We start from the raw sequence: 26,270 nt of genomic DNA on the forward strand, positions 1-26,270 counted from the left end.
ACAAAAAATTCCCGATTTCTCAGAAAGAGGAGAATATACTCAGGGCCCTTGGCAGAGTTGTTGTTGCCTTCCCTGGTGGGGGAGGTGAACAAGGAAAAGAGCTGCCATGGTGCCCCTCTAATCCCTCTCATCCTCTCTTGAAAGCAGTTGACTCAGTGGCCTGCAGCAGCTTTCAGTTTGGCTTAACATGGGTGAGGTGAGGGGAACTTCTCTGCAGAAGTTGAGCTACTCAGGGCAGACTGCAGGTAGACTGTCTTGTGGAAAAATTTGTTGCTTAAGAAAACCACCAAGGAGAAGAGGTGCAATTGGAAAGGCACTGATAATGAATAAAGGAAAGAGAACAGAGAAGAGGGAGGCACTGATAATGTAGGAGGACTGCATTGCTGTGAGGAAAGACAAGGACAATCCAAATGCAAAGTAGTAAGGCCAATTCTTTCTATGTTTGGCAACTGCTGTTGAATTTTAGTTCCTTTATTGAACCAACGATATTCAAAGCAGTATAGTGAGTAGAGAAGAGACATGTGTAGGAGACTAACCAGCTGACCAACAAGATGGATGGGGAAGAGACTCATAAACATCCCCTGGAGAAGAAAAAGAGCCTGCAGCAAAAGGTTGAAGAGCATGTCAGCAATTATTTTGCTGAAACTAACGAATGGGTGAGCCTTCATCCTTGATACCTTGCATGCCAGACCAGCTATATCCTGAAACCCGATTGCGTTCACAACTTTGCTAAGCACAAACAGGGGGAGCACCCAAAGAGCGCTGAAAATTGATGTGAGGAAGAATTCTAGCCACAACCAAACATCCCCAGGAAGTGATGGTTCACCAAAATTTGGCCCGCTGCTGACTGAAGCACAGGAATAAACACTCAGTAAAACGAGGAGATAACCAGAATACTCCACCATTCCAAGTGCAGCACTGAAAAATTCTACTAACAATATGTGGTTCACTGTCTTGCTTCCTCTCTATACTCTGGGCTTTCCTCTGAGCCAGGACACTGCTTGCCCTTCTCCAGCACTGCTCCTCTCTCTTTTGTTGACTTTGACCATCTAGCTTTGAGATGGTACAAATTCCCCAGATGGAGTATTTGATTCCCCTAGCAAGGTACTGTAGAAAAGTTTTGACACTGTCTGCCATCTCTTCACTGCCCAAACTATCAACTACATAAAGGAGAGAGAAATATCCACAAATCTTTCACCATGAAGGACCCAGCAGTTTTGCCCCTCTGTGCCCGGCTGCCCACTACCACCTATCAGTGAATTTTTATTGAAGCTCCCACCTATTCAGTGAATTTTTATCGATTGCCCACTATGAACCAAAAATTACCCCAAGAACTGGGATAGAGCAGTGAACAAAACAAGGTCCCAACCTCCTTGGAACTGAAGTTCTTAACTGATCCCAAACCATTCGGTTATAAAACAGCAGAGTTGGAACTGAAATTGAACAGTGAAGATATGGGAGAGGAACATTTGTGAATTAAGGACGATTGATGATGTAGGTGAATTAGGATCCATATAGCCGCCCACATACCACTTCTCTCCCCCATCCTCGCCAGCTAGAATGTAATCACAAAAGCAGAGAAATCAGAAGTATGTATTCAAGTACATAACATATTTGTAACACTGAGCCTGCCTCATTATGGTTGTGTTCAACTGCAAAGAAGTAAATAGTTTCTCAGGGAGAAGATGCAGCAGAGGGTTAAAGAAAAATGCTCATTTTAACTTTAACAGTTTCAGCTTTTAACTTTTTACATTATTGAGGGATAAAACAAATTTCAATCCCCATGCTTTGTAAACAAAAATAATCTAACTGGTTTTGCAGAGCAGCTTGAAAATCCTGTCCAGATACATTTTATTTATCTAAGTATATGGCTGTTTGTTTGTTCTTTTAAATTCCTTCAGGAGAAGATTCTGGCTAAATTACAATATTTATAATAATCTGAGCCTCCTAAATGGCAACTTTATCCTCTTTCACCTTCCAGTTTGTCTAATCTTTACTTCTTCTCCCCGTAATTAAACTGATTTCAATCCACTTATCTCATGATATCCTTCTAACTCTGTTCAGCCTTTTTGTTTTTGGTTGCTCCTGATCTTCCTTATTTCCCATTTATTGTCATTTTAGTCAAGGGATTTATGCATTCTGGTATATAACATGACTCAGAAATGGGGAAATATTTTTACTCCATCAGTAGATATAATCCAATTTATATTAATCATTTTCATTAATTTTCCACTCACAGACTCCTACTTTGGGAAGGGCACTCTACAGCCTTCGAATTGGAAAATAAAAGGGAAAAAGCCATGGTTCCCGAACCAAAGGAGCTTACAGTTCCTCTCAGGAAGTGGAATAAGATATGTCCACAAACAGCTATGTAAAATATATGGTGAGGTTTATGATAGATGCCATAAGAGAAATACAGATGAAGTCTTACTGAAGTTCAGAGGCTGGAGCTAATATATTTGTTTGGGAAATCAGAAAAGGATTTATTGTTGTATTTAAGGAAATATTACAATGAACATTGTTATTGGTACCATTTTACTAATGTGGAAACAAAAGCTTAAATAAGGGTGACTTGCTTAGGTCTTCTGACTAAATGTGTCACTCTCTATCTTTTCTGACAGTTATTCTGGGGGTAATTTTAACAAGTTTTGATAACCTATATTGGATTTTGGGTTAAAAGAAGAAAAGTCAAATATGACTTAAGCTTTTCAGTTTAAGATACTGGCATCACGGTAGCCCAATTAAAAGGAGTAAGAAGTAGGGGAGAGGAGAAGCTGGTTTGGGAAAGGGGGAGACTGTGAGATCTGTTTGAACCAGTAGCCTTTGAGACACGTGGCAGGGAAGATGCCCAACAGGCAGTTAAAAAGTGACTTGAGGAAGGTCACATTTGTGATAAGGATATAGGAGTTATTCCTCTTAAAGTTATCTTTGTAGCTGTGGGAATGAGTGAGATCACTGAGGGGTAATGGAAGGGCTTGAGGTCAGAAACTAAAATGCTTACTCTAAAGGAATAGAAGGAAGGAACCATTTTCACAGGTAAAGGAGCGGTCAGAGAGGGATGTGAACACAGACTAACTGAAGCAAATAGAGAAAGGGGGTGGTCAACCATCTCAAATGGCCAAAGGACCAAGGAGGATGAGGTTTGAAAATAGAGTTTGACCATTAAGAAAGCAATGTTGATGTTTGAGAGAGCAGTTGTGGTATACATACGGAGGCAAAATCCGGATGCAAAAAGTTAATGGGTGACTGCATCAAGAAGTGGAGGAAATAAGTGAGGATTACTCTCCTAAAAAGGATATTAGTCAAAGGAGGAGAGGTGGGATAGTAGCACAGAATCTTGGAGATCTGAGAGATTTATAGACAGAGGGAAATAACTAGTAGTAAGGAAAATTTAAGATGTAGCAGAGAAAGGGAAGAAAGGGGACACAATTCTGGAAGAGTCTAGAGTGGATAGGATTCCAGGTACAGACAGAGAAGTGACTTCCAGATAAAAGAAAAGTATGTTATTCCATAATGAGTGGAACGAGCAGAAACTGAAGAGATTTTTGAGGTGGGGAGGAAAATGGAGGAATCTCATTGGACAGATTATATTGGTTTTCTCAGTAAATAGAAGGTGAAAGAACAAACATGAGCATGGGGCTTTGAGGAAAAAAATAAGATTTGTAACCATAGTTATAGAGAACTTGGTGAATACAAGTATGACCATGAAAGTCGGAGGGCCTCTTAAAGTTGGATAACTTGAATTCGTACTGAGGCACATCAGCAAATCTTTTTTTTTTTTTTTTTTTTTTTTTTGAGGTACACGGGCCTCTCACTGTTGTGGCCTCTCCTGTTGTGGAGCACAGGCTCCGGACGTGCAGGCTCAGCGGCCATGGCTCACGGGCCCAGCCACTCCATGGCATGTGGGATCCTCCTGGACCGGGGCACGAACCCGTGTCCCCTGCATCAGCAGGCAGGCTCTCAACCACTGTGCCACCAGGGAAGTCCAGCAAATCTTTTTTTAAAAAATGTTCTCCAACAAGGTTTCATGGCCTGGGAACAGTAAAGTGGATGCTGGGGATTATGTACTTTGTTAGATGTGAGAACTACTCCCAGAGGTTCTAAAAGTAACAATGAAATTATAAGATCAGCCATCTTTGAAAACACCTGTTAATTTTTAGAGTGGGTCTGGCACCAATTCCAATGTACAGGTAGAAAAATAAAATAAGCTACCAAATAGTGAAACGGTTTAGCAACTCATTTGTTAGAAATCTAAAACTTTTGACTAATTTTGCTGACCTGTTTTATGCAGAGTGATCTATTCATATTAATATTGGGTTTTACTTTCTTATAGATTTGGGGAAAATAATAGTTCCCTAAATTTAGAAGTTTTTCTTTCAGTAGATCATTTAAAATAAGTCCAACACACAGTTTAGGGAGAATTGATACTCTTAGCATCTAAGTCCTTTTCCTTCTTAAGAAATAATAATGGTTCAGCATTTAGAGTGAATTTTAGTTCATAGAGAAGAAAATTTCATGCTTTTGTTATTTTTTTCCCCTATTAGAAGATGCTTATATCCTTATATAAAAGTTAATATTGTCCCTTCTCATCCAATCATCTGTTCATTCACTATGGGGTATTCAAGATGAATAAAACCCCTGCCCTCAACAAGCTTACTTTTGTGTATTTTTAAACTCGATATCCTAGAAAAGTTCTAACAAGATTCTCATAAATTATTTTAAAACCAGTATTGATTTTAAATATTATATTACTGTATTATTCAAAACCAATGCCTTTTATACATTAATATGACAGATTAAAGGTACTTTAACATACATATTTTGCTTGGCATAAAGTAACCTGCATTACTATCCTTATGATAAAGGAACTGAGCCTCAGACAAGGTAAATGACTACCTAAGTTTCCACAGCATGTAGGTGATAGAGGCAGAACTGACTACAGATTTTATTAACCCAGAAATTTTTTCTATTATACGTATTTCCACTAATTTTAGTAGTGAAATCCAAAAGATTCGTAGTAGTTCAAATCCAATCTACTTTGTAATTCTCACCTGTTGACCTCCCTGAAGCGTTTATACCTTCACTCACCTTCCTATTGCTTCTTAAAAAATTCTCTTCTCTTGACTGTATGACATTTTCCTCTTATGATTCTCATGTCTGAAGATTTGTATTTCTGTCTTTGATCTTCATTTGCCTTTTCAGCAATTGCATGGTTTTAACTAGAACTTCTAAGCATATGATTCTGAAATCTAGAATAGCCATGAAATCCCCACTTAGTTCCAGACGTGTTCTCAACTGTGTGCTGTAAAAGAGTTCTTTTGCTAGTTAGTTGCAATAAGTTAATACATTTTTAAGGGATTACTATGCACTATATACTTTGCTAAGTGTTATGAGGAATAAAAACATGAATCTGACCTAGATTCTTACCAGGAACACAGAAAACTCCATGTGTCTCCACTTTTACTGTTTTAGTTTTTGAGCCCATTTACCATATAGTAGATTCCTCAGGCTCAAGATCTTGGAGTCTTCTTTGAAAAGTGCTGTCTTGATGATTTAGGATAATTTTCTAACTGGTCTCCTCATCTGTATTCTTTCCATTCCCCAATTAATCTTCCTGAAGTAGACTTATGTTCAAATCACAGCCCTGTTTAAAAGCATTCAAAGGCATCTCACTGCTTGCAGAACCAAGCTCCATCTGCCAAGTATGACCCCTACATATAACTTTACACTTTTTCAACCTTGGTGTCTTGACTTTTTTCCTTCACTTCAAATACCATTTTCTTTCACCCCCTTATATTTAAAGCCCACCTTTACCTTCTCTTAAATGCTACCTGATCCAAGTAACCTACCCAAGCACTGCCAATGGAACTCGGTTTTTCTTCTTCTGAATTCCATCCCATAAGTTATTTCTCTGTACTTTTTATTGGCCCTTGCCTCTTTCTCCCTTGTATTATAGGTATTTGTGTTCATATATCATCTAGACTAAGGATTAGCAAACTTTTCCTGTAAAGGACAATATAGTAAATATTTTAGGCTTCGTTGGCCACATGGGGTCTTGGTCTTCTTTCTTTTTACTTATAGTCCTTTAGAAATATAGGATCTTGGTCTTCCTTCTTTTTACTTACAATCCTTTAAAAGTATAAATACAATTCTTAGCTTGAGAACATTACAAGTATAGGCTGCTGGCTATAGTTTGAACCCTGATCAATATTCAATGCTCCTAGTAATAATCTAACTTTGATTCATGCCTTATAATACTTAGCAAAGTATATTGTGCATAGTAAGCTCTTAAACATGTGTTACATGAATGTAAACATTTGTTACATGTATTACCAAAGAGGCTTTTTTTTTTACAAAAACAAACACAAAATAGTTTCTAAGGGAATTTTTAAATATATATCCATCTTTAGATTTGATAAGTCATCAGCTAGTCAAAATGAATCACTTATATGTTTTTTTTACCAAAGCATTCCAGGAACATTAAGTTAAAGCATGCTTTATCCAAACTTGAGTACAAGAAGTGTATACTTTGGGTTCAAGAGTGTCTTGCCTCCTCAAAAACCAGTGTTTTAGTCCAGTTGTTCTAACAGTTTTTACAATAGCAGACTACAAAAATGCTATCATATTTTGTTGGTTTTGAAATGGTCCTAAGCACATTAACTGGTAATAGGTTTAGCCAATCCCCTTCTCTACTGTTCCCTTGCATTACAAAAATAAATGAATGCAATTTTTTGTTTGTAACAAAATAACCCTCACTCCCCCTATACAAGTGAAAAGTCATATGAAAACCAAAAGAAAGGAGAGGAGTATAGTACACAGTACGTTTATTTTGGACTCCTGATCTGATTCTTATTAGCCCTTCCTGGTTTCTTGCAGATCTTGGATATGTCATCACCCATTATTTCATTGGTGACAACTTCTAAGCACTTGTATAATCCTACATCAATTTAGTTGATCATATGGAGATACAGTGGCTCTTAAAGCCTCTACTCTTCTCAGTATTCAAAACATACTTTGTACTAAGAGCCTTAGCTTTGATTGTAATCACAAGTAGGAATTGTACACTTCAAGGGAACCCAAATTGAGTTCCAAGAAAAAAAATATTTAATACAGTTCTACCTACTTTATGGCTCAGTGGTGCTGAATTATGTTTATTTTGCATTTCTCTAATAATAATTTGACATAGAAAGTAACCTGCCAGTGAACCCAGTTTAGATGAGGTTGACCTCATGCCCATCTACCTCAGAGGAAACTTATCTTGCCTTAGGAACAGAAAAAAAAATTCCCCACTTTTTTCCAATTTCCCCAAAACACTGTTAGGCTTAGTAAAATGTAGTGGGAGATACAGTTTGTTCTGTTTGAGAAAATGGACTATTTTTATTACTATATCCTTATATCTCTCAGAAACTTATTGGGATGTCATTCCACTTTCCTCCTAAAGTCTGCCACTACCTCAGAGTTTATTGGAGAATGCATATTTGCTTAAGTTTAGATTCCTCTGAAAAGGTAACTTTCAAAGCAAAACTGTCTTTATAGGAACCACTGTCGCCATTCCTAAGAGGAGGCCATTTCTTTCCAGGAAATAATGTTATTTATGAAAAAACCATAAGAAAAGTGGAGAAGCTAAATACGGATCAGGTAAGTGAAATTTGTTTTAAGGCTTATTTTATAAGTGTATACTTTTGAATTATGAATATCTTAATAGAGCTAAAATGGCCTTCAATTGTCAAGTGCCAGGCAAGCTCACTATGTCATAATGATACCTCATTATATCTACAGCCCTTTGTATCATCCTTAACGCTTTCATTTCCATTTCCTCATTTGAAACATTATTGTCCCCATTTTACTGAAAGGGAAACTAAAATAAAGATATATCCAGTCACGGGAAAAATTAAGAATCTGAACTTAATATAGATATCTCAATGCTTTGTATGTTTCTTTTAAATGAGGCTCACAAAAATCATAATTTAAAACATTGCAATTTTACCTTAATTCATTTAATATGAAGTGAATTTTTAAATAACACTATGTATGAACAGATCTGTAAAATACTGAATACTGTAAAAGGTCTAGAAAGCTAAAGCTTGAAGTCAGTTTTTGAAATTCCATTAAGCTTAATTGAGAGACCAAGTACAGAATACAAAACTGCAGCAGAGTGATGGTAATTCCATGGCATCTAGAGCTCCTCTCTCCCCCTGCCCTTCCGTCCTTTAAGCAGAGTTGTTACTGTAACCAGCAGAGGTTTCACATTGATCTCCTCAGTGGGTACAAGCATTCCCAGCCCAGACAAATCCTGGGATTTGTCTCTTGAACTACGACAATGTATTAGTTTCTTAGGGCTGTGGTAACAAAGTACCACAATCTGGGTGGCTTGAAACAACAAAAATTTATTGTCCCACAGTTCTGGAGGCCAAGACTATGAAATTGCCATGTTTAAAGGGCCATACCCCCTCTAGAGCCTCTATAGAAGGAACTCTTCCCTGCCTATCTCCTAGTTTCTGGTGGCCTCAAGTGTTCCTCAGGTTGTAGGTGCATAATTTTAATTTTCCATTGTCACATAACACCCTCCCTCTGTGTCTTCACATGGTCTTCCCTCTGTGCATGTTTGTCTCTGTGTCCAAATTTCCTCTTTTTATGAGGACACCAGTCATGTTTGATTAGGACCCATCCTAATGACCTCATTTTAACTTGATTACCTCTGTAAAGACCCTGTTTCCAAATAAGTTCACATTCCGAAGTACTGGGAGTTAGGACTTCAATGAATCTTTTTTGGGGAGGCACAATTCAACCCAAAACAGGCAGTTAAATATTATCAAATGAATTTTGATCACAAAATCATTTTTCTCATATACAACTGAAACATTAAAATATACTAAAGTCTCTTTTTTTCATTTTTCTTGGCATGAGAACATGTCTTATTTTTATGAGCATTTATGGGTAGTTGTTACCCAATTCATAGAACTAATACATTATTACTCATTTGATACCCAATAAAAATGAAAAAGAGTAAACTCTCAGAATCATAAATATCCAAATCTTTAAGGTTTTAGTCTGCTTGGAAAACTGTATATAGTATGAAGGGTTTAGTATAGTACATATTAAATACATATTTTCCAAAAGAACTGCAGAATATTTCTGGACATTATGATACCAAACAGAAAAATTTCTCGAAATATTTTAGTTCTTCAAAAGGCATTTTCCTCAAGCTACCAGATTATAATATCTGTCCTTTATCTAACTGGACAGCCAAAACAATGTCTGACACACTTTAAATAGGAAAGAATGTTTGAGACACATCATTTTATGCTGCTTCCAACTTCTTGTTTCAAAGAAAATAAACAGCTTTTCTAAATCTTGGCCCTAGAAGAAAATATTGAATATCCTGTACATTATTATTGTTATGCATCTGGAACAATTAAAGAAGAATTCCTTGAAGAGAACATTGCTGCTACTTACTGTTAAGTAGAATATTTACTTTTACATGTCCACTTTTCTTATTAATGACTTAAATGATTTGGGAGTTTTGGAACTGCCATGGGAGGCTGCCCAAGGTAAAAGGAACCATGCATACAACTGCTTTGACCTAGTTGAGTTTCCTCAGTGACAGAAATACGGTGGGATGAGCTGGATAAAGCCAGAGTCTGGATGAACCTGCTTAATGTCATATGAGACTAATCCAAATAGGACTAGCTCTTAGGAGATGGGACCTGTCCAAAAAAAGAGGTATTTATAGTAGAAGAGTGGTAAAGTGGTGTCAGTTGCAAGATAATTATCCAATTCATATAAATTGTACTCTGTGTATTTTTTTCTTGTGCAAAAAAGATAAGATATATGGTAAATCAGAAATGTTTGATCTTTTGTACATTAAAAACTCAGCTTGTGGTATGCTTCAAAAGTATGAGAAATGTATGAATATCTTGCTTTGGAACAATAATTTTAGTAGTCAGGTGTGAGGAATGGAAACTGAAAACCTGCTAAGACTTTAATGGTACAAATGAGTGGTTCAGATGCCAAATAGGCTCAGGAAAACCACAAGACATCCCAGATGGAGAGACTGTCAGCATTCTATTCAACTGATGTGTTAATAAAGAAAGATGATTGAGAAATGGGTTTTGTTTTATTTATTGTCCTTTCAAAGTTTTTCCTAATCTGCTTTTTAAGGGACATTTTTTTTTTTTCAGGAAGAATTCTACTTCAGTAGTGTACAAGCTCCCCACTGGTGAAAGCTTTCTCTGACTATCACTCTGACTTTATCCTAATCTAGTGTATGAAGGTATTTTGTAACATAAAGGAACAGATGATAAATTCACCCCCCAAATTTGTACAAGATGTACTGATAGTACACAGTCAGGCTTCTAAACTGTAGAGCTCTTACTTAGTGCTAGCATATTTGTAAAGTAGGTCATATTTGAAGAGAGCCTAGAGAAAATCATTCTATGAACTGATTCTATGACCTTTATTATCTATATGTCTACCAAGGCAATGTCTACTTATAAAATGTGTTTCTTTATATATATTTTTTTTTCAAAAAATTTTTGTATACATGAAAAGATATTTGTATACATGGTAAAAATTTCAAAGCATAAAAAGTATAAAAAGGTACAAAAAGAGTGTGAAAAGAGAATAAAAATGTATATAGTGAAAAAACAGCTTCTCTATCTTGATCCTCTTGTCCCTCAGTTCTCCCTCCCAGAGGCAGTCAGTCTTAAAATGTTTTTTGCTCTATGCATGCATTTAAAAGCAGCTGTATGTATTTGTAAATACACATGTATGTACATTAAAATATTATACAAAAGGAGCATACTATATTCATTCTTATGCAGCTTGCTTTCTTCATTTAATATAGCTTGTTCCATATTAAATATGGAACAATAAAAATTGTTCCATATAAATATTCCAAATTAAACAATAAAAATTGTTCCATATAAAACTTTTAAAATTTGAAGTGCCTTACTTTATTAATATGTCACCTTTCCAACAGTCAAAAGGAAATAGAGCATTGAATTTATACTTTCAAAGTTAATTGTATGTGCATGAATGTAGCATTATGATTCAAATAGAGTATTTTTTTCTTTGAAAACTGGCTTTCAGGTGCCTGCTTTCAAAGTAGAATAATAACAAAATAATATAGAAAATTCAAACATACCTGAAATCCCCCAAAAGGAAATAACCAGATATCTGTTTTTATTCTGTGCTCTACACTTACCAGAAAAAAACATGGTAAATAAGCAAGCAGATAACAAAGATTTAGTTTGAAAAGAAGTTCCAAAATATTTTGAAGACAGTACCAATTCAGTTTAATGTTCTGACAGAACTCTGAGCAAGAAATCATGAGTTCCAGTACCAATTTTGCCATTAATTATTTGTGTCATTATAAGTAAATCATCTTACTTCTCTGGACCACATGGTTATTTCTTTTTTCACCTGCAGAATTAACGGGGTGGATGATGATTAAGTTGATGATGATGATGACAATGATAATATATGATAATAATAATAATAAATGTTAATTACCCACCTACTTTGTACTAAGCACTTAACAAACATTGGTTAATTTACTCTCATAGCAACCCAGTGAGGTACATACTATCTCCACTTTTACACATGAGGAAACTGAAGCTTATAAAGGTTGCATATACAGTTTCTCAAGATCACAGAGTAAGTGGTAGAATCAGAGTTAGAATCCATGTTTTCTGAATCTGAAGGCTCAGTCACTGTTTTCCAATCTTTTTTCTTAATTTATGCTTGATGTTCACAAGCATAAGAACTTCACCTGCCCCCGCTGTGTTTCTACTATGCTTCCTGACATTGAAAATCACTACATTATATTATTTTCTAATTTATATCCATCAGCATCTTCAGTATTATTATGTAATTAGATCCTGAAGTGCCTGTTGAATCATCAAAGAAATACTAATATTAATATTCATTATAGTTTTAGTGTTAAGTATAACTATAATATTAATTTAATCAGAACATGCAATTCTCTGGCCAACTTAGGTAAGTATTTGGATGTTTACAGCCACCTGGTTAAATAAAAATAGAGTTCAATACAATTTTTCCCAATGGAATAATTGGAAAAAATAATATATCACTTATTAAAACTATAACTCCTAGGGCTTGAATTATCTTGTGAAAGATTAAAGTGGATTCAGTTGGCTTTTCTTTTATTAGTTATTTTTATTCTGAGTGACTGTTTTTGGCATGAGTATGTGTTTTAGGAATGTTATCCTCAGGTTCAGTGCCATCATAACATTGTCCAACAGCCCCAGATCTTCCACTCTCTACACTGTCAACAATCCCACTGTAGCCAGCAAATCCAAACCATCACAGGAAGTGATTCAATTTCTACAAACACTGGAATTGAACTGTGTCATAGTCACTCAAACCATACACATGAGCACATAAGATTAATGAGCTGATTCCTTGTAAAACTGAAATCTCTTAAACCCTGCTCACACCACTGTATAGGTACCCACATTAAATTTTGAGCAAAATATTGAGGAGTTATACCATGAAGATTTATGTTTTATTATGGCATTTTTATATATATTTATTTTTTAACATCTTTATTGGAGTATAATTGCTCTACAATATAGTGTTAGTTTCTGCTGTATAAAAAGTGAGTCAGCTATATGCATACATATATCCCCATACCCCCTCCTTCTTGCGTCTCCCTCCCACCCTCCTTTTCCCACGCCTCTAGGTGGTCACAAAGAACCGAGCTGATCTCCCTGTACCATGCAGCTGCTTCCCACTAGTTATTTATTTTACATTTGGTAGTGTATATATGTCAGTGCTACTCTCTCACTTCATCCCAGCTTAACCTTCCCCCTCCCCGTGTCCTCAAGTCATTCTCTACGACTGTGTCTTTATTCCTGTCCTGCCCCTAGGTTCATCAGAGCCATTTTTTTTTCTTTTTTTGTGGTACGCGGGCCTCTCACTGCTGTGGCCTCTCCCGTTGCAGAGCACAGGCTCCGGACGCACAGGCTCCGCGGCCATGGCTCACGGGCCCAGCCGCTCCGTGGCATGTGGGATCTTCCCGGACTGGGGAACGAACCTGTGTCCCCTGCATCGGCAGGCGGACGCTCAATCACTGTGCCACCAGGGAAGCCCAGCCATTTTTTTTTTTTTTTAGATTCCATATATATGTGTTAACATACGGTATTTGATTTTCTCTTTCTGACTGACTTCACTCTGTATGAAAGACTCTAGGTCCATCCACCTCACTACAAATAACTCAATTTTGTTTCTTTTTATGGCTAATATTCCATTATATATATGTGCCACATCTTCATTATCCATTCATCTGTTGATGGACACTTAGGTTGCTTCCATGTCTTGGCTATTGTAAATAGTGCTGCAATGAACTTGTGGTACATGACTATTTTTGAATTATGGTTTTCTCAGGGTATATGTATTATGGCATTTTTAAAACAAAATTTTCCATCTCTTCTCAGAAGACAAAATAATTTAGGTTTATTAATACATTAGATCTATGAGGGGAGTTAAGAACTGATCAATGAACACCTAATTTCTAGCTGATCCTCAGTTCTAAAATGGGTCCAACAATTGTACAGCATTAAATATTTTCATGAAGTATGATATTTAAGTGAATAATGAATTGGAAGTGGTATTGTCTAAGATGATTGCAATGGTCACATTTCACAAGCTGGTAATTGCTTTTTATATATTTTCTTTGAAAATATGGCATATTAACTCAAGTCAGAATAGGCGTACATTTTATTATTTGTTACATCAACAAAATAGAAACTAAAACTTAGTTGCTAAGAAGAAATATCTTGGGATGCAATCATCAGTGACTAATTTATGTTCTGAATACTTTAGAATCATGTAAACCTCTGTTATACATGTGTTAAAAGAAAAAAATATTGTCTTGTATCTTGGAAAAACTAACAATTATAACTGGAACTGTGGGGAATAAGCCACTGTTTGTATTTTTTCATATTTTTTTTCTAATAATAGCTTGCTCAGATTGACCTCTTTCATAGGCAACTCCTACAGAAAGACAAAAGAAAAAGAATAAGAAAAAAATAGGGCCTCCCTGGTGGCGCAAGTGGTTGAGAGTCCGCCTGCCGATGCAGGGGATACGGGTTCGTGCCCCGGTCTGGGAGGATCCCATATGCCGCGGAGCGGCTGGGCCCGTGAGCCATGGCCGCTGAGCCTGCGCGTCCGGAGCCTGTGCTCCACAACGGGGGAGGCCACAAAAGTGAGAGGCCCGCATACCGCAAAAAAAAAAAAAAAAAAAAAAAAAAAAATAGAGGGTGCCTGGCCACATAAGAATATGATTGTTTTATATTAAATATGAATGAGATTATTTCTAAGGACTGAAACTTGAAATATACACTTTGGCCATATTGGTAAAAAAGAACCACAAAAAATTTAATATCCACGTTTTTCTAATCTAAAAAAGCCTAAAATTATCATGTATGGAAATACTGGCCTTTAGAATTACTCTGAAACGTGGTCCAGATGGTGTTGAATTTCTTAAATTGAATGGATTAGTAATAACCATTAGAAAGACATTTTATTAGGTTAAATCATTTGAAATTGTCATTTTTATAGGTCAAAGTTGATCAAAGAGCAACAGTTTCATACGGTTCAATCTAATACTTCGCTATGCTTCAGTTTCTTCATCATAAAATAAAGATTCATCATCCATTTCTTACAGGGTTATTGTAAGAATAAATTATGTCTTGTAAGTTAAGCACTTAACCATTGTTGAGTGCTGATGGTAAGTACTTAAATGGTAATTACTAGTTTTTAGCAGTAATTATTATTTGTATGCATTAAACCTTCACGCTAGGTACTATGAAAAATACAAACATGGGTAAGACATTGTCACATTTCTCTTAGGTGCTTGTTGTCTAATAGGGGAAAGTGGCAAACACATAAAACATTATACAAAGCAAAGCATCTGTTATAAAAGAGGATCATGCAGTGTGCTTTGGGAACAGAAGAGAGAAGAAATTAATTTCAGCTGGGAGATCTAGGAAAGCTTTGTTGAGGAGGAAGAGATTGTCCTGGGTTTTGAAGAGTGAGCAGAATTTCCAAATGTGGTACTGTGTTGTGTGGCATGGACATCCTAAGAACAGGGAATCACATGAAAAAAAGTCATATATTTGGGAAAGTACACTTTGGGTTTCAGGAATAGTGGTTTGGTTTGTATGGCAAGGAAGACATGGGATGAAGAGTACTAGAGTGTAGGGTTAAAATGATACCTTAAGGCCAGATCATGAGGTCCTTCCCACTGCAGGATCTTAGCTCCCTGACCAGGGATTGAACCCAGGCCCTCGTCAGTGAAAGCACAGAGTCCTGACCACTGGACCACCAGGGAATTCCCGAACATTAAGTTTAAAATTTTGAACTTTATTTGGCAGGCAATGGAGAATGACTGAAGGTTATTGAGTAGGAAAATATTGGTAAGTATGATTTAGGAGGTTAATTCTAGAAGCTTTGTACAAGATAGATTGAAATATTGATTAGTTTTCTTTGCACAATGATCAGATGAAGAAGGTATCATTGTTGCCTTTATTGTTCAAGAGAAGGAAAGAAACTAAGGTTCAGAGAAGTTAAGTTACTTGTGAAGGCTTGCATAGCTAGCACAATGTGGTAGAGCCAGGATTCATACATAGGTAGCCTGACTCCAGAGCTTATTGAGCGTTCCCTCTGGAAGTTGAGTCAGTAATATGGAGAGTCCTTGGTCAATAATGTAAACATGAATAGGACAGTGGATTAATAGTCTGCCACTGGGGAGATATTCATGCTGTAACAGAAAGTGGACTAGCTTCAGGGTAGGAAGACCAGGGTTCCAGTCCCAGCTATGTCCCTTCCAAGCTTTGTGTTCTTAATAAATACTAAATCTCTCAGAAATATCCTTATCCATAAATTTTGGTAGTGATGTCTACCTCACAGGGTTGATGTAAAGACTAAATGAAAATATATGTTTGACATGCTTTATAAACTCTAAAGCCTACAACATGAAAAAATGCCACAGAGAAGAATTTGCAGAGAGATTATTAAAAGCTAAATATTTCAGTAGTCAAAGTGTAAAACTTAAACTAGGATAATGACAGTAGGAATGGAGTGAGGGACAATTATCAGAGATGGGAAAAATATCATAGGATTAAGAATCTTGTACAGTGACAATGGTAATGTTATATCCTTTCATTAGCTTAGTGCAACTAATCATATATTTGACCAGACCAGATATTGTGTTTAGAAAATAGGCAGAGGTGGGTAACTAATATATTACTTTCTATTTTATTATTCATCTTTTAGTTTGAGATTCCAACTTTTAACTTTGTTAAAGGCTGGAGGCTTTTTGTATAGATACTTTTCTTCTGGTTTTTCAGTATTTTATGTGGATAAAGTTGAAGTGCTTCTGAAAATGGAATAGTGCCCTGGGAAGCTTAGAGCTGGTAATTTCCACCTGTGTGGATTACATAGGATTGGATCCATTTCTGGTCAGAATAAGGATGAGTTAACCTGATTGTGCAGATCCCATGGACAAAGCAGGGCAGAGAATAAGTTGGCTCACCGAGGCTCCTTGGTGTTTACATGTGTCTTCCCCATGAGTGGAAGAGTCTCTGAAGAGTAATAGAGCAGATGTCAGTTAGACTTCTTTAAAACTAAAGGATGACCCATTTTTAGTTTGTGTTTAGAGTTAAATTGCAATTCAGAGGTAGTATAATAAGGTAGAAAGAACACAGACTTTCAATTCAATTATCTGAGTTTATAAAACCTGATTCTGCTGAGTTGCATGATCCTAGGTAATTGACTTTAACTGGACTGCACCTCAGTTTCCCCATCTATAAATGTGGGGAAGAATCACACTTAATGTGCAGTGTATCTACAATGGATTAAATGAGGTAAAATATGTAAAGTATCCAGCTTAGTGCCAAGCACATACTAGGTACACAAATGAATGTTTGATTCTCTGCCTTTTCCTCCCCCAACCCCAGTCCCCAAATCTTTCAAAGCATCAAAATAAAATAATTGGTTTCCATTGTAATGATATTCTTTTTTTTTTAGTTTCTGCTTTATAACAAAGTGAATCAATCATACATATACATCTGTTCCCACATCCCTTCCCTCATGCATCTCCCTCCCTCCCACCCTCCCCATCCATGATATTCTTTTTAAGATTTATTTATTATTTATTTCCTTATTTATTTTTGGCTGCCTCGGGTCTTAGTTGAGGCATGTGGGATCGTTCGTTGTGGCAAGAGGGCTTCTCTAGTTGTGCTGTGTGGGTTTTCTCTTCTCTAGTTGTGGCACGCAGGCTTTCTAGTTGAAGCATGCAAGGTCAGTAGTTGTGGTGCGCGGGCTTCAGTTTTCTCTGCATGTGGGATCTTATTTCCCTGACCAGGGATTGAACCCATGTCCCCTGCATTGTAAGGCAGATTTTTTACCACAGCACCACCAGGGAAGTTCCTGTAATGATATTTTTAAATGAAACTAAATCACCTTTAAAGTGCTTTCCAAGAAGCAAAAGGCATTAAAATATTTTTGAAAATTAGATGTCCAAAAACCTGGCTTCAAAATATTTTTAATAAAACTAACTTATGTATGTTTTCCATGTTTCTCCTTAGAAAGATCATTATTTTGGTTTCAAATTCGAAACAGCACCAATCACATTTCTTTCCCCGAGGACATTAAGAATAACATGCTGTGATCATTTTCCTGCCATTAGCAAGGCACAGATAATTCCACATACGTTAGTGACAGGGAAAAGCTCAGCTGGACTCGTTTTACAAGTTGTTATACAGGTGGTGTTTATAAGAAAGACTCAAATAATTATATATGTTACATGTACAACTCTTTTGCACTTGGCTTGAGGCTTCCAAGAAAACTTTGAATCATGGGAAGATGTCAAGGGAAGAGGCCTGCTCACTTGGATAGTGCTATTGCCAATGGAAAATTCTCCAACATGTGATACCTTTCTTCTGTCATTTGAAAATTTAATTTTTGTCAACATCAAGACAGCACAGATCTTAGTGTCAGGTGCTTTTTCTGGCAAGTACCCAGGAAGCTTGTTACAATGTTTATTTAACATAAGTCATTCACTAATGATGGAAACTCTGGGCTGCTTAGCTTAATAAACTCAGCATTTCTGCCTGTTCCCTCCCTCAGTCACATGTGACTCCAGTCCTTCTCCATCTTTTTTTTTTTTTTTTGCGGTACACGGACCTCTCACTGTTGTGGCCTCTCCTGTTGCGGAGCACAGGCTCTGGACGCGCAGGCTCAGAGCCCATGGCTCACGGGCCTAGCCGCTCTGTGGCATGTGGGACCTTCCTGGACCGGGACACGAACCCATGTCCCCTGCATCGGCAGGCGGACTCTCAACCACTGTGCCACCAGGGAAGCCCCCTTCTCCATCTTTATTGCCTTCTCCATCCCCACTATTGAAAATGAGTGTCTTTTGTGCAAAACTCTATTCTCTGCTAGCCTTTCCCCAAATTTAATTGATATCTGTTTTGGACCAGTTTTTTTCTCCAACACCACCCTTATCTGTCTCCTGCTACCTCCTGCTCTTGTGCTCTTTTAAACTCTTGTTCTGTGGCAAACAATAATTGTTATTTATTTACTCTTTTAACAATAGTTTTTATTTTTATTTTTTTAATCAAAGTAATGCATATAGATAGCTTAAAAGGTCAAATATTATTAAATGGCATAAAACAAATAGCAAGTTCCTGTCCCAACCCTTTCCATGCATGCCTGATGCCCAGATGAAACCATTTTCTGTTTTTTTTTAATCACAAATAAGAACTTTTATTTGTCACCATTAAAAGTCTGATTTTCAAACAGATTCTTGGACTGGTGGCTCACATCCATTAGCTCTTTCAACTTTAGCACCTGTCTCATCCCCAGCAGGTTCTCCAGAACTACTACCTTCACCATGTAGCTCCATGAGTTTTCCCAATTCAAACTTGGGCTCTTCAGCATTTTTACTTTTCTAACAAAGACATCATGGAGTGGATAAATAGATTGGCAGGCTTCTTCTATGTCTTTTCCAGTGCTGTCTGGAATCAACTGATTGACCACCTCTTTCAAGTCATTTGTCTGCACCTCTTGGGTCATGATTTCCATCATCTTCTTGCAGATCTGGCGGACCTGCTGGTGCTGTGCATAAGAGGTATTCTGAATCTGATTGTTGCATTTTTTAGTGAAACCCACAGAGAATAGATGAAGCAAATAATCATCAGTAGTCTTGACATCAACGTGAGCTTCAGTCATGGTCTGCCATTTTTTTACCATGGAGCACATTTTGTCATGGGTAAAATCCATGCCATGGAAATTAGTCAGGCAGTTTTTACTCTGAACATCCTCAGTAATAAGCTTGAATTTTCTAAATGCAACTTCATCATTCTGCAGATCAACAAGGCTCACTTCAAAAACATGACCCTTGAGGCCATCAGATGAGATTTTGGTTCCTTGAGTTCTTGTGACTACTGTTTTCCCAATATTTCTTATATTGAACATAGCTGGCGCTTTCACATCATACCAATCTTTCTTAGAAAATGGGTCAACGACTTTCTTCTTGGCTCCCTTTTAACCACCTTTTGTAAGGCGCTTGTTCTTGCCGACCGCCATGGTGCTGCTCAGAGAGCCAAAAGGGCGGAAGTTAGAGGCAACTATTTTCAACTCTTAGCTTTTTTTCTTCTTGTCTGTACTTCCATATAGCTAAATAATATGGATATACTTATGCTGCTATTTTTTGATTTATCAACGTTGTATATTATCTGTTGATAATTCTGGTACATAAGGATTTAGTTCTATTAATTATCCACCTACCTGTTTACATCCCTTTCATCATCTCAGTATAGTTAAATCCCCATATTTAGGGCTAAATCATTATTCACTGTTTATATTATTATTGCTATGAAAGTATTATTTACTGCTGAACTAATTTGTGTACTATTTTGCTGCTTTTATTAGTACAACTATTATCTGCTGGTGTTAATAATTCCCTAAATGTTTTCATTTGTTTGGTTTTCTATGTATCTATTGCTAATTATTTTCTCAGTACATTTTTTTTTTCTAGTATGCGGGCCTCTCACTGTTGTGCCCTCTCCCCTTATGGAGCACAGGCTCCGGACGCGCAGGCTCAGCGGCAATGGCTCACAGGCCCAGCCGTTCCACGGCATGTGGGATCTTCCCAGACCGGGGCATGAACCCGTGTCCCCTGCATCAGCAGGCGGACTCTCAACCACTGCGCCACCAGGGAAGCCCTCTCAGTACAATTTTATACAGTCAAGTGTTCTGTTTTTTGTTGATCAACCATTTCCTATACACCTCTCCTCTTGGCTCATATTATCACTACTACTGACCTTCTAGTGACTCTAATCATCCTTCAACAGTTTCACTGGCAGGCTTACAATCTTCTCCCCACTTTCCCCTGACCCCTGCCCTGGAATCATCTATGAGAACTTCTCCACTCAAATGAGAGATCTTTCTCATGCTCTGTCCTCATGGTTCTTCATCACCCTTAATATCTTCATTTCTACTACATCTTCATAGACTTTGGCCACTCCTTGAACCTCCACATCACTTGAAACTGTTTCATCTGGAATTCTGAATCTCTCTTTCTCTTATCATCACTTTCTTACTTCATCTACTCCCTAATTCCCATTGAGCCTCGCCCTCAACAAGCTCTCTAACCCTCAGTTCCAAACCAGACTAGTGTCCGCTAACAATGCTCTTGCTAGAAACCCTTAAAATTGTTACCTTCTCTGATTAGTCCTCACTTTGCTAATCCCTTACTTTGGATAGACTGCCATTCACTTTCTCTGCACCTAGATTTTGACTTCGTGTGCTATAGAAAGTATGAAAACTAGGCCAATTCAGTCTAGTACAGATTATCTCTGTCTTGCTGGATTCCTTCTGTTGCTAGACAGTCCTTTTAGTTAATTCTGATTGACTTGCCACCCCGGTCCTCAGTATATAATCTTTATTTTTCCCTCTTCATACTCCAGGTCCCATTGCTGTCCTCTTACTCTCTGCAGGTAGCCTTGCCTTCTACCAAGAATAGGCAGTGGAACTCAGACTTTATTGTGTACCAGAATCAGTTGGCTGACCTGCTTAAATAGAGATTGCTGGGACTTGATAGTCTGCATTTCCAAGTTGACTCATCCTAATGCTGCTTGGTCCAGGGACCACAATTTGAGTTCATTATGCGAACTCCTTCAACACCCTACTTCATTGAAAAATTTCTCTGTACTTTCAGTGAACTTTTGATTCTTCTGATCTTTGAGAATTAATAATCTAACCTTGTCTTCAAGGTGACTCCATTAGCAACTCTACCAATCAAATGACTTATGATCTCAATCATTTTTGTTCCCTTCACTTGCAAAATCCCTGAAGGAGGAAGGCATACTCACTGCTGCCATTTCCTCATTACCCACACATTCCTTAACACTTTGAAAACCAGATTCTATTTTCAACATTCTCCTGAAACTGCTTTTATTGACCTCTAAGTTGCAAATTCCACTTCCTTTTTTGCTTCATTTTCATCTTATTCCAGTTCAAATAAGATGGAATAGTTGATAATGTTGATCCATTATATTCTTGATATTCTTTCTTTCCATTACACTGTACTGCTGCTTCTAATTCTCCTCAGGCTCCTCTTCCCTCTTTCATCAGATCTTCCCCAAAAACCCATCCTTGGCTTTCTTCTCCTTTCTCTACCCCTTCTCCTTTGACTATATGGTGTAAAAGCTTGACTTCTATGACCTTTACATGATCACCTTACATAGACAACTTCCCTCCGAAGCTCTAATCCTTTTTTTTTTTTTGTGGTACGCAGGCCTCTCACTGCTGTGGCCCCTCCCACCTCAGAGCACAGGCTCTGGATGCACAGGCCCAGAGGCCATGGCTCACGGGCTCAGCTGCTCCACGGCAAGCGGGATCCTCCAGGACTGGGGCATGAACCCACGTCCCCTGCATCGGCAGGAGGACTCCCAACCACTGCGCCACCAGGGAAGCCCTAATCCATAATTTTTAATGGACCAGTTGATGTCTCTACTTGGCTGTCCCACAGTCACCTCCAACTGACCATATACCAGCTTTTCATTCTATGCCCTCCATTTCTATTAATGATATCTTCAGTGCCCTAATCACCAGACTTAAAATTTAGCATTACTTTTTACTTTCCCTCTCATTTGCCACCTCACACCTAATCAGTTGTCATAGTCTGAAGAATCTTCCTACATAAAACCACTCTCATATAGCTGAAAGTTGGATTTCCTTCCTATAACTCTTTTATCATTTTTGTTGTCATCACAGCTAAAGTTTATTACAGTAATATAGCCAGTGGGGGGCTGAACCCTGGGGAGGAGACACCCACTCCACAGGAGTCAGCAGTAGCTTTGGGGGCCCTCCCTGGCTGTGGGGAGGGTGCACCACACTGGCAGGGAATGGAGAGCAGAAGAAGGGCCCGTGGTTTCCTTTGCCCAGCAGCCTTGCTGCTCTACAGGGACTAATGTAGTACATAGAGCACTTTTAAAATGGGGCCAGCATGGGAGATAAAACCATTATCCACCCTGTAATAAATAGTTTAAAAAAAGTTACCCCTGTGTCGGACTTCCCAGGCAAGGCAGCACGTGCCCAGAATCGAGCCATGATGAATGAGGGTGTCCAGGGTCTCGACTTGCCTCCTGGGCGTGGTCTGGGGTCAGCGTGACTGTACCAGCCACCGGCCACTGCCAGTCCCCCTGGGTCCGCAGGCCAGTCCTTGGCCCCTCAGGCAGGCACTGGGTCAGTGGTCAGTGGTGGGTGGAGAGGCTTTCTCGAGGTCAACCTGCATGGCTTGTGGGAGCCACTCGCAGTACTCGGCCAGCAGGTATTTAGGGTTTTTTCTCCAAGCAGCAGCAAGGCGTCTCACAGTTGGCTTTCTCGACAACAAGGGCTCTCAGGAGACTCTGCCCTGGGCTGCAGTCTAACCCACGTCTTCAGCATCGTGCTGAGGTGAGACAGCAAACAGCCCTTGTAGGAGACCAGCTTGTGGAAGACTTAGGGAGACACCACAGGACAGGGTGAAGGCTCCTGGGCTCACATCCCACCCGTAGAAATATGGAATGTTTCACGAATTTGTGTGTCATCCTTGCGCAGGTGCCATGCTAATATTCTGTGTATTGTTCCAATTTTAGTGTATGTGCTGCCAAAGAGAAGAGAGCACTCTTTTACCATGTGATGTGTGCTTCTCTTCATAGCTCTTATGAACTGGGCAATCTATCATATAAAGTTATTTAGATACATATCTTAGCTCTTCTAAAAGACCATAAGGTCCTTGAGAGAGGAGGAGACAGTATCTTATGTCTTTTTTTCCCCCAGTAGCACTTAGAACTGTACCATATGGCAGTACTTAGTAGGTTCTCAATAAATGTGTGCTGAATGAATGAATGCATCATGCCACTGAGACCTTTTAAATCCTGCATGTGGCTTGGGGGTATAGATTTTAGCCTTTGTGTTAAGAAAAAAATGTTAGAATGTAAGATAAATTATCAATACACTGAAAGAGCTACTACATATGTGCAATGAGTTCCTCCACTGGCTTTGCTTACATAATAAAGAAGTGATTCCATTCCTTGAATAAACTACATACTAAGGAATGGCAGAATAGAGAAATGACAGAGAGGTGGAGAAGATAAAAAAGTAGCAACAAAGATGTTTCCAAGAAGTTATGCATTAAAAAATACATATTCATTTAAAATTCATTTCATTGGGATATATCTCCCGCTTCATTACAAAAAGTATTTAGAGTGGCTTAAAAGAACAAATAAGATGTAATAGAATAGGAAAAGAAATGTCAAGGACAGTGTAAATATAATGGGGCAATAACACCAGAAGGAAAATATAGTACACAGAAATGCAGGCTACAGAGTTCCATGTCATTAGTAAAAATGGGCTAAAAACTTGGCTCTGAGATTTCTGGAAACCACAAGGGGGGAAAAACATGATCAGTGGCAAAATTCCCATTGTTCATGAGAAAAAGCTTCATAAGTTTTCAGTAGTCATGTGTGTTATAGGAAAATATATTTTATTTTCCAGTCAAAGAGAATAATTTAAGCAGTTACAAATTAGTCACCTGGATTCATTATAAAATGACAATCCAAACTACTTTTTTTTAGTTGTTAGAGGAGTGGAAGAATCATCTTAGTTTATAGTAAAATGTCAAAATCTATACATCATATACACCAAAAAGGGTGCAAGGACAGCATTGACTAGGTTTTGGATAAAGTCAATTTCAGCTGCTTTAAAAAAAAATTATTTATTTTTGGCTGCATTGGGTCTTCGTTGCTGCGCACGGGCTTTTCTCGAGTTGCGGTTAGCAGGGGCTACTCTTCGTTGTAGAGTGCAGGCTTCTCATTCCGGTGGCTTCTCTTGTTGTGGAGCCTGGGCTCTAGGCACATGAGCTTCAGTAGTTGTGGCACGTGGGCTCAGTAGTTGTGGCGCCCAGGCTTAGTTGCGCCAGGACATGTGGGATCTTCCCAGACCAGGGCTCGAACCTGTGCCTCCTGCATTGGCAAGCGAATTCCTAACCACTGCACCACTAGGGAAGCCCTTCAGTTACCTTGTTAAAGCACCTCTTCCAGCTAGTGCTTTTCCATCTATTATAGTTAACATTTAGCCCAAATTGCATCCTTTATGACAACTACCTCATGCAACAAATGTTTACTGAGGATCTACTATACTCGAACACTATGGTATGTTCTGGAATTAAATAAATGTATAAAAAGAGTGTCTCTACTCTCTGGTAGCTGAGAGTCTTGTAGAAAATTTATAACCATCTTCCACTCCTTCTATCATTATTCAAATAGCCAATTGTCCATATGTGTTAAGTCAAATAAAACCATTATTTGTATGATGGTTTTTACATGACAGTTTCATAATTTACCTGCCCCCCATCCAAAGTAATACCTCCAGCAACTTTATAAAACAAGTTCTAAATTACCTGCATTTTACAGTTGACAAACCTGAGGTTCAGAGAGGTTAAGCAGTACATACACTTAGGCCACAACTAGGAAGTGGGAGCTCCACTTTTGGCTCCAATTTCCATTCTTTCTTCACTGCAACACTTTGCTGCCTAGAGTTACTCACAGAAAATTAAATTAGGTCTTTATTTCAAGTACAGGACTGTTTTTATGAGTCAAGTCTCCATTTTAGAATTATAATTATTGTACAGTACATTCCATTCAGTGACAACATTTATTGAAAATCTTCTGTGTACCAGAAGATTTTGCTTCTTACAGGTACTGTATAATGCAACATTTCTTTACTAAAATATCTATGGAGATTAAAATAGCACTGAGGATTTTCAGAACCTAAAATTCTGATACTTTTTCTCCTAGGATTTCTTCTTGTGGTACAAAATAGGAAGATACCAATTATTGTTTTTTTTTTTTTTTACCTTGTTAGCCAAATGACATTGTACATAAAATGCATTTCATTTCACAGGGATTAATGCCAACTGGATTAACTATGGTTTCAATCTATCTGACAGCTATTAAATGTCCCAAATCAAAGCAAAATTAATGAAGCAGTAACCTTATTTATCTACAAGTGTCACCATATAAGGTTTGCAGGATAATAATCTATACGTTGTAAGCTTTCTTTAATAGTGATGTTTTCTGTTGTCAGGTAGCGAACATTTACTACCCAGGAGGGTCTAAACACAGAAGACCTTATTAGTTAACATGTCCATGACCTTTTAGAGGGTTAGGCATTTATGTATAATTGCTTTTATATAACATGTGATCTTAAGCACTTTAGAATCCACTAAGCAACCATTCTAAACAGGTGAAAAATGCATACATAAGCCAGTTACAGAGTGGGGATAAATTTAATTAAGCCAGTACCCTCTACTACAAGATTGTGATTTGTGCCTTCATCACAGGCTATCCCTAGTCCTGAATAGCATTCTCAAAAATGTATGTCACTATGCTTGAAGGGGACCAGGCAAGAAAATATAGATAGCTCAGCTGAAATCTGCAACTATTGTGTGTCTACTATCGTTAGGACTCTATAATCACTACCACTGAATTTTGCAAACATGGTTGGTCAAAAGTATCATCTTTGAATATCAAAGTTTATATAATGTAGATACTAGCAAAAGAAATTCCACACCTGGACTCTCATAGACCACAAATAAGAAACAAAACTCCAGACTGGAAACAGGACAAGAACTTCCAAGGCAGTAGTGAGGTGAAGCCCATGGTTTTCCTTTACAAGGTACTTCCTTTCTATAG

At 37.9% G+C, this 26,270-nt stretch overlaps 1 protein-coding gene, 1 non-coding gene and 2 pseudogenes across 2 annotated transcripts in view; 1 reads left to right on the forward strand and 3 right to left on the reverse strand.

Annotated features, from left to right (window-relative positions):
• Positions 1–26,270, forward strand: part of POF1B (POF1B actin binding protein) — a 70,766-nt gene that overhangs the window by 24,397 nt on the left and 20,099 nt on the right. Inside the window, exons 4-5 of the mRNA XM_060087338.1 lie at positions 7,537–7,638; positions 12,222–12,401. Coding sequence (XP_059943321.1) covers positions 7,537–7,638; positions 12,222–12,401 — 282 coding nt within the window. The remainder of the gene's footprint in view (positions 1–7,536; positions 7,639–12,221; positions 12,402–26,270) is intronic.
• LOC132482426 (etoposide-induced protein 2.4 homolog) lies at positions 153–1,152 on the reverse strand (annotated as a pseudogene).
• LOC132482124 (small ribosomal subunit protein eS1-like) lies at positions 18,824–19,617 on the reverse strand (annotated as a pseudogene).
• LOC132482854 (U6 spliceosomal RNA) lies at positions 23,089–23,193 on the reverse strand. The gene has a single exon (XR_009531013.1). It is a non-coding gene; the product is annotated as a U6 spliceosomal RNA (small nuclear RNA).

Source organism: Mesoplodon densirostris, chromosome X (assembly GCF_025265405.1).
Source record: "Mesoplodon densirostris isolate mMesDen1 chromosome X, mMesDen1 primary haplotype, whole genome shotgun sequence".
Classification (NCBI taxonomy): domain Eukaryota; kingdom Metazoa; phylum Chordata; class Mammalia; order Artiodactyla; family Ziphiidae; genus Mesoplodon; species Mesoplodon densirostris.